Source organism: Egretta garzetta, unplaced genomic scaffold (genome assembly GCF_000687185.1).
Source record: "Egretta garzetta isolate BGI_Z169 unplaced genomic scaffold, ASM68718v1 scaffold779, whole genome shotgun sequence".
NCBI classification, from domain to species: Eukaryota; Metazoa; Chordata; class Aves; order Pelecaniformes; family Ardeidae; genus Egretta; species Egretta garzetta.
The window spans coordinates 365,460-374,194 of NW_009260792.1; the positions used below are offsets into that span (position 1 = coordinate 365,460).

Here is an 8,735-nt window from a genome sequence, read left to right on the forward strand (position 1 = left end):
TGCAAGGACATTGTTTTTGTCCAGTGATTCTAGTTCATTTACCAGTACAGTCAGATTTGTGATCTAGAGGGAAAAAAAAAAGAGAGCAAGTTTAAATTTCTGTCAACTTTATTTTACAGAGATTTGCAGGCAGGGTTGATCATAACATAGAAGATGCTACAAAACAGGTTTTAAGAAATAACCCTAAGAAGAGACCTTATATCCTGTTTGCCTGAAGTTTACATTTCCAGCAGAGGTATGTGACCACAAGGAAATGCTTTAATACTCAGTTGTATATCATGATGCAAAAATATAGTGTTATTTTATACACAGTGTAAAAATAACCAGTAAGTCTTAGGCAAGTACTAGCTATTATATATACAAAGTACTTATTCCAGCCTTACAAAAGTATCTGGAAATTTTCTTTGCAAAGATAAATAATGTTCTCAATCACCTATTTGATGATCTAGAGGACAATGGAGAAAATTATATTTCACTTTCCATCTGAAGTAATTATTCTCTCTAGGTGAGTGATTAATTACAATTTGAAAATGTGATTTATAGTCTGCTGGGAAGGTGATAGTCTTTCCCACTTCTTGATTTCATATTGATTGGGCCACTGCCCTAGCAACCAGAAGCTAATTTTTTAATTACCTAAGTTAAAGCACAGAGGCTTTCAAGCATGGGGGGTCTATAAATTAATATTTATTACAATAATTTAATCAGCTCATATGCTTAACACTATGCAATACTGTTAACTTTCAGGCAGACAGTGGGCAAAAACAAAGAGGTCCCCATTTGTTTTGAGGTTTCTTTGATTTTCTGTGCTCTATATCAAGGAAAAAAATATGAATACATTTAAGGTCAAGCTTTCTTTTAATTTATGCTGATGAAATGCTAAAATAATTCCACTGGCTGCAGTAGAGACAGGCTACATTTCTTTGACCTAAACACTGAAGAGAAAATAGACTATCTGTATATTTGAACCTTCTGTGGCTAATTAAGGGTCTGGCAATACCTCCAAATATATTTGCTCAACGATGACATTGCTTCCACCAAGGCTGGATTTCAGCTGAGTGACCAGTCTCTCTAGATCACTGATTTCCACTTTCAGTAACTGGAAGTCCAGTTCGCTATAAGATACACTGCTCTTCTCCATATGCTTCACTCTGACGGTTAGATTAAAGATTTGCTGCTGATATAGTTCAATCATTGCTGAGTACTTTCTAACCTTAAAGAAAAAAAAAAAGTACGTATTCAAGTCCAGGTTAGCAAATAAAACAACCCTGTTTGACATCTTTATTATATTTCTGAGTATCCCACGCATAACTTCCACATAATTGACATATATAGTCTTCACATAAACTACATAAATTAAATTCTCATCGCATACATAAAAAATGTAAAATTTAACCCTCATTTATCGTTGGCAGTTCCACAAAGCCCCCCCAGGCATGCCTGGGCATAACTGAAGGCAGAATTTTACTCGCAGTCTTCCATTTTTTTAATTCTTTGCCAATATTGTCTCTGTGAGCTAATTTTATCCTCAGTATGCCAAGAACTTACATTGGCGAAAATTTGATTAGGAAGTCTGCAGTGTATTATCTCACAAAAGTAACCCAAGGAGGCTGAAAAATGCAATAAAGGATTCCCAAGTTTTTCAGCTTCATTTCCTATTAACTCTGAATCCAAATAGGATTTTACCCTTTATACATTTGAATTGTGTCAGAAGTTGGCAGAGCTGGTTTGAGGTTTGTCTTTGGGCAGGGGGAGGAATGTTCAAACACTGAGTTAAAAAACAAATCTGGTTTAAATGAAAGTGTAAAATTTATTGCGGGCTTTAGCTACAGTAATTTACACAGCAGCCTTTTCAGCCTTTGAACCATTGAACAGTTGTCCAGATAAATATATTTTCACACATGTATCTGCTGAGGTAAAGGTCACAGCACAAGCACTGTGGTGCAGAATATTAAGAATACTATATGGATTTGGGACATTCCTTGGAAAATATTAGTTCCTTGAAATTTAACACTTTGGGAAAGATACATAATTTCTCTCCTATATGCTTCATAAAATTCATGTCTGTTTTCCCTTAAATCAATATAATTATGTCACAAAAGGTAAGAAGTAGGAATAAATATAATTATTTTGTTACACCAGTAGCTCCATATTTATACTCTTAGATGGTGCTTGTAGTACCAGTCCCTCTCTCTACAGCACTATGATTTCCAGAACCATTACTTCTTTGACTGAAAGATTTTTAACCCACGTCATTCAAACATTCTTGCATTATCTTAAAATGAAAGTAATTATTTTTCCCCATTGACTCTGGAATGGCCTCTAAAATCCTGTCATGGTGTGAAGACCATGGACTCCCTTTTCTCCTGGCAGCAGCCCCTGGGATGGGGACCCCAACAAACACACTTATCAAATAATTCTTTTCCATTTTGATTGAATCCCTTGTGTACCAAAGAGGAGGTTTGGGAGCTCATGGCATTGGAAATTCATGAGGAGCAGAAAAGGTCCTTTCAGATCATAAGATATTCAGTGATTTAAGAAGGAGAAACATAAGTGAGAAGACCCTCTTTTCAGAAGTATAATTTTCAACAGTGGCACAACTACGCTAAAAATCTGAATGATGTACACACATAGAGTGCACCAAAACCAGGCTGCTCAATCCCGCACATTTAAATCAGGGTTTGAAACAGATCTTCTGTTCTAAATGTGTGCAGGCAGGCTTTGATCTGCTCCGATATAAACTGGCATGTCTCCATAAGCTGCAGCAGAAGCACTCTGACTCATAACACTGGATGCTCCAGATCAAGCCTGGGTAACCTCAAGTTATGGAATAACTAAGCTATTTATTACAAATAAGATTAATTAGAAAAAAAAAAGTAGCATATAAAGACATAGACCTAGCTCCTTGTATCTGGCTGACAACAAAGGCAGCTAGGATCCCTTGTCCTAGCTGTCACCATCATCTGTTCAGGAGGGAACAGTAGGAAAAAATGGACAATGTTCTTGGAAAAGCCAGAGGCAGTTGGACCTCACCCTTTCAGTGATCACCAAAATCAGTTTGGAGTTGAAAGGTAGCCTCAAAAAAATCTTCTGAAAAAATTCTTCAAGGGCCAATGTTTAAACTATGTGTCTAGGATTTGTACAACAAAAAAAGAAAGCATGTACGATATATAATAAATATATAAAGCAAGCCCATGAATCAACAAAATTGCACTGCTGTGTGAAGCTATGTAAATCATAGAGAAAACTACCTAAGTATTAATAACCTTTCTCACAGTAATACTAATAGTAATACTAGTAGTGGTAATAACAATAGTAATAATAAATAGTAGTAATAAATAGTAGTAGTGGTGGTAATAATAATAATAATAATAATAATAATAATGCAATACAGGCCAAAGCTACAAACCACTTAAATAAACAGACTGCTGGAATTAGTGATGGCTACACATTAGTGAGAAACTTGTGAATTTGGAGTTTTTTCTGGGGTCCTGGGAGCCTAGACAAAATGCTGAGGGCTGGAACAAGGCACATGTAGTTATTGCAGCCCTGATTGCAGAGTGCTGCAGGACACAGACCTGAAGTTCTCCTCCTGCATCAGAGGGCTTTCACTCAACCAACCATCTAGGTCATTTAAGGACATGTCAACACCATCCAGGGGAGCATAGCTGAGCGATATCCATACAAGTTGAGCCTGAACGAGCCCCAGCACTCTGCAGTGCTCTACACAGCCACACCAGCATCGCAATGAACTTGGCCAATAACTCCCCTGGCAAATTATTGGACAAATATAATTTTCTCAGCAGTGCTTCTCTAACAGGTCTATACTGCTTTTGCAGACAAATCCAGCACATATGCCAAGCATTGCAGTAACCTGTGTGGACATTCCCACCTGCTCAGATCTGGCTTAAGAGCTCCTGTAGTTTAGAATTATCAGTTGAAAAAGGAACATGATGTTGCTCTGTTGCTTGGCAGATAGATTTAAGTAGCTTGTACTCCCTGCTCTTCTACTGCGTCTACCTGCTAGGGACTGTCTGCTGTCTCCCGACATGCTGGTACAGAAATTCTGTGCATATCCCATATTTAGGGATACAGACCAATAGTGAGTACTGATTGCTGCCACATTTGTCGTAAAAGCCTGAAGTGGGGTATGATGAGTGCACAGGGCCTGTGTTAGCCCTTTATAGGAAGAGAATGGAGCCATGTGAGGCATATGTAGGAAAAAAAAATCCCTCAGTTTCAGTTTTTCCTCCTTTCCAAACATTGTCACCCTCATGGAATGAAAAGGGCAGGAAAAATCTGCAATGCTCATTTACTGTGTCATTTACCTGCAATTGGTATTTATCAACACAGGTTTTGGAGCATGCAAACAGACACTTCTGCAGCACACGCTGGGAGAGTACAGAAGCAGGAACAAAAGTGCAAGATGAAGATGTAAAAGAAAAAAAAAGTGGGAAGACTGAGGGAAGATAAGAAAGAAGTAACAAAACCAGCAATTCTATAATAAAGTCACTCGGCCTAGGATGCTGGCTTTGGGTAGGCATGACATCTGCAGACCCGTAAGGAGCGAGGTTGGCAAGCAGTCTGCAAGCTGACACCGAGAAGAATTCCACTGCAGGTTAGCCTATTTTGAAAACAGCTGTTCCTGGCAGAGGGCAGGCATACTTTTTTTTTCTCCTGTTTTTGCTACGTGAGGATGCTGTGGCCCTTGTGAGCCAAGTTCTGAAAGGCACTTTCTCTCCTTGGGATCACGTGCTGATCCATCCCTGTTATGGAGGTGTCCTCTCCCCTTTCCTATTGAGAGGAGCAGCCAATTCCCGCTTTGCTTTGAAAGGTTAATTTTCTTCTGTAATCATAATTACGCTGGCAAAGGTTGATGTGACAGAGGAAAAATTAGTCTGGTATTTTCAGCCTACGGTTTGTACTCATTTGGCACATGAGAGCATCTCTTTATCTGCGAGCTTCCTTGCCTGCTGATTCTGTAAAAGGACCCCCTTGCTTTTTGAATTAGCCTACAATCAGGCAAAAGGTTAACGATTCAATCAGGTTGTTTATCTGGGACTTCTAGCACATGGAAAGCATCCTTAAGAGGGTCCAATCCTGCAGCTCTCATCCAGGAAAAGCTCCCATGAGCTTCGAAGGGTGTTTTAGAAGAGTGACTAAAGCATGGATTCTCAGAGTCAAAAAAGGAAGCACTCAGTAGAAATTCCCACCCCTGAGGTGAGACTAGGTTATGTTTGAGCATGATTCCCTAGGAATTTGCTCGGGATTATTCCTAATAATGATCAATAATGACAGCTTGGCTTTCCTCCATTTCATTATTTCCTTTTTTCTGTATTACCTTATACCTCCATGTATAAGGAGGACTTTTTTCCACAACTGGAAAGGTGAAGAATTTTTAAGCATGGAGACTCATGCACCACAAGATCTCAGATTACTTAAATTCAGATATCAATGGGGCAACGCTCAACAGCTTTCTTCTTTCTACAGAAAAACAACATCATGACTAAGAAATCTTACACACGTAGAGTTACACCAGAATGCATTCTGTTCATTTTCATTTCTGACCCAAATTATCTCTTTGCCTGTATTAGACCAAAGTATATGTCACACTTTATCTAACTAGATGCATTGTAACACTGCTTGGCTGATTGGTCTGGACAGGATAAAATTCAGTGGAGTCTGCGTTAGGTCAAGAATTTTCACTGTCTGCAGAGAGAGAATTGAAAGCCAAGGTCAGTGTCTGCACTGCACTACACTGCTGGGCACCTAAGGATGACAGCACAGTTACAACAGTTGACACCAGCTGGCAACATAGACATTAAAGTCCACAGTGGGGATTCAGCTTGCCCTGAATTTAGAGGTGAGTTTCAGACACCAAATCTGGACACCTTATTTTAGTTATCTCTAGTAACCTGTGTCTTTATATGAGCAAGATGTCTGAACTTAATGGAGATCTGAGGTTGTCCACACAGAGAGGTCAAGCAGCACTTGAGATGCTCTGCAGATCTGCAGATCTACACAACCTAAAGGAAACATGCGCCATTCTGAGGAAAGTACCGCTAAGAGTCTGCTTAACACCAGGGCAAGTGGCTGGGAAAGGTGGTACACAAACACCTTGAAGAATCATGCCAGCTTTCTGGCTGGGAATCATGCCCTTGATCCTGTCCCAGTGCAATTAGCTTAAAACACTGGCACTGACCACAGTGGGAACGGTATGGGGACCTGAAATCTCAGTGATTTTCATGGATCATTAACTGAGCTATGCCTCCAATGCTGCAAGGGATCAGGTAACTCCCATGCTTGGAGGCAGCAGGACTTCGGTCAGCTTGCCCTTCATATCCCTGCTGACAGCTGGATGTGGTTCATTGTTAGCTCCAGTTCTTTCAAAACAAATTATTTGAACTGAAAGATCTTACCACAGGATCCTCCACCGGTTGTTGTTGTTTTTATGCACAACTTCTTATCTGTTCTTGATTATACCAAAGGAGGGTTATGAATATTTATGGTTAGAATTTATAATTTAGTGCTGTGCCTTTTCTGCTGATTAATTCAAGGACACTTCATTTCTTAAGATGCTCGGTTCCTGAAGAAAACACTTTCTGCTGGACACCTAATCTGAATCCTGAATATTTATCCACTGTTAAAAGTCAAAGACAGATTTTTGTCTTCACAGGCAGCTTCACCCAGTACACTGCAGCATGTGTAAGTTTGCCCAAGTTCCCCAAAAAATGGGTCTGAATTCATGCAGCAAGCAACCAAAGTAGTGTAAGGTGTGTTTGTCTTCAACAATAATGCATAATTCAGCAGTCTCACTGCCAGAGCTTCAGATGTTGACAAGGAAGATATTTGATTTTTTAATTTTTTTTTTAATCTGTGAGAGCAGAAGAAGTGAAGGGGCAAATATTCACCTACTTCTTCACTCTGGGAAAAAAACTTCATTCCCCATCCTTACAATTTGGCTGGCTTGATATAAATAATAACACATGAAAGAGCAGGAGGCTTGGCTTCCTATAGCTCTGCAAGGCAATCACAAACCAATAAAACTGAGCCAAAAGAGGAAAACCACAACGATTCTTCCAAAAATACCATATGCCTCTAGCTGCAAAGGCCTAGAAAGGAGATCTGAGGATGTTCAAATGTATGACTTGCTACGATGTCAAAGATTTGAGGTTTAATCACCTTTCTCCTTGGTCTTACACCACCCTCTTTCCGCTGTTTGAAAGGCAGGTCACAGAAAACCACCGACTGCTGTACTTTTCCACAGGCAACCATTTTTCAGCAAAGATACAATTGTTATATACATGTGTGTATATATATATATATATATATGAGAAAAGAACACCTTACTTGTGAAAGCTCTCTCTCAAATTTCTCCAAGAGCATTCTGGCTGTAATTTCCAATTGCTCAGCCTTCTTCACGGGAAAGGTAGTGTCCGGCAAGTACACAGAGCACTGACAAGTTCCCTTGTCATCCACAGAGCCGGAGACATTGGCAAAGAGCTGCAATAACAAATCAGTAAGGAAAAATAGTGTTAATATTCTTCTCTGGAATTGGTAGCTAATGCCTGACAATAACATGGGCTGTGACAGTCATGATATAACACTTCCGTTACTAGACATCTTTCACCCTTTTCTTCCAAGGAACTCAAAGTATCTAGCAATGTTTATGACTCAGCCTTACAAATCTTTCTGGAAATAGCTAAATATTGCTGTAAAGATTTTACCATTGGAAAAACAGCGGCATATAATAGTTCTTACTTTCCCAGTCTTGTGGACAATGTTCCTATGATAATGAAATAGCTTTTCCAGCAGATGGAAAAGCACACAACAGCAGGAAAATAATAACTTAGTAAGTTAGGTCTTGTTGTTACTGTTCCATTAATCTGAACTGAATTGATCAGATCATCTAGCCATTTCCATCCATAGAGATGAAAGCACCAAAATAGAACTAGTAACAGGGAAAGTTTTGAAAAGAAAAATGCTTCACTTGAAGTTTCTCAGCCAGCCCCAGCAAACAGAGAGACGCATTTAATTATACACCACTGAAAGGTGATGAGTTAAATATGCAGGCTCAGCCTAAGGTAGAGATTCTTATTTTGCTACAAAATATTGCACGTAACACCCACATGTCACAGCCCGCTCATCCCCGTTTGTGGACAGTTTGCAAAGCTATTGCCCATGCCATTAGCATGAATCACCTTGTCCCAGCTGTCTGCATGTTCAAAGCATCACCATTGGAGTAATGTGCACTGCGTATGGAAAGGTCAGGGCTGGCAATTCATGATCTTGCCATAATTTACAGCCAAAGCACATCATTTCTTATAAACGCTGGGCTGAATACTGAGTGCGTTTCAAGGAGTTCTTTTTTTGTTTGTACACAAAAGGTTTCCCAGTTCATAAACCTATCACGAATTTATTAATAAAGATATTTGATGTTACTTTAAAATATTGTGGCACACACTTCAATGCAGCTGCATATTTTAAAACTACAAACTTGCTCTAAATACACTTCTTTCTATAATCCCCCCTCCTGCCTTGCAGAAATCCCAGTTATTCATGTGTTTTCTCTTTCTTTCTCCCTCTTAAAAGTAAACAAGAAAACAACAAAACTATCTACTGAAAGCTGACATTTCAGCACTTCTTCCCTTGCTTTTTCACAGTGATTTCAACTAACTTCTTCACTGCCAAAGCAGCCCAGAACATGCAGTGATGGCCAGCAGCAAAGCTGTCTTGAT

General features: G+C 39.4%; 1 protein-coding gene across 1 annotated transcript in view; it reads right to left on the reverse strand.

Moving 5' to 3' along the window:
• OLFM4 (olfactomedin 4) overlaps positions 1-8,735 on the reverse strand; it is a 23,316-nt gene that overhangs the window by 8,638 nt on the left and 5,943 nt on the right. The window contains 3 exon segments of the mRNA XM_035902106.1: positions 3-63; positions 998-1,210; positions 7,348-7,500. Of these exon segments, the coding sequence (XP_035757999.1) occupies positions 3-63; positions 998-1,210; positions 7,348-7,500 (427 nt within the window).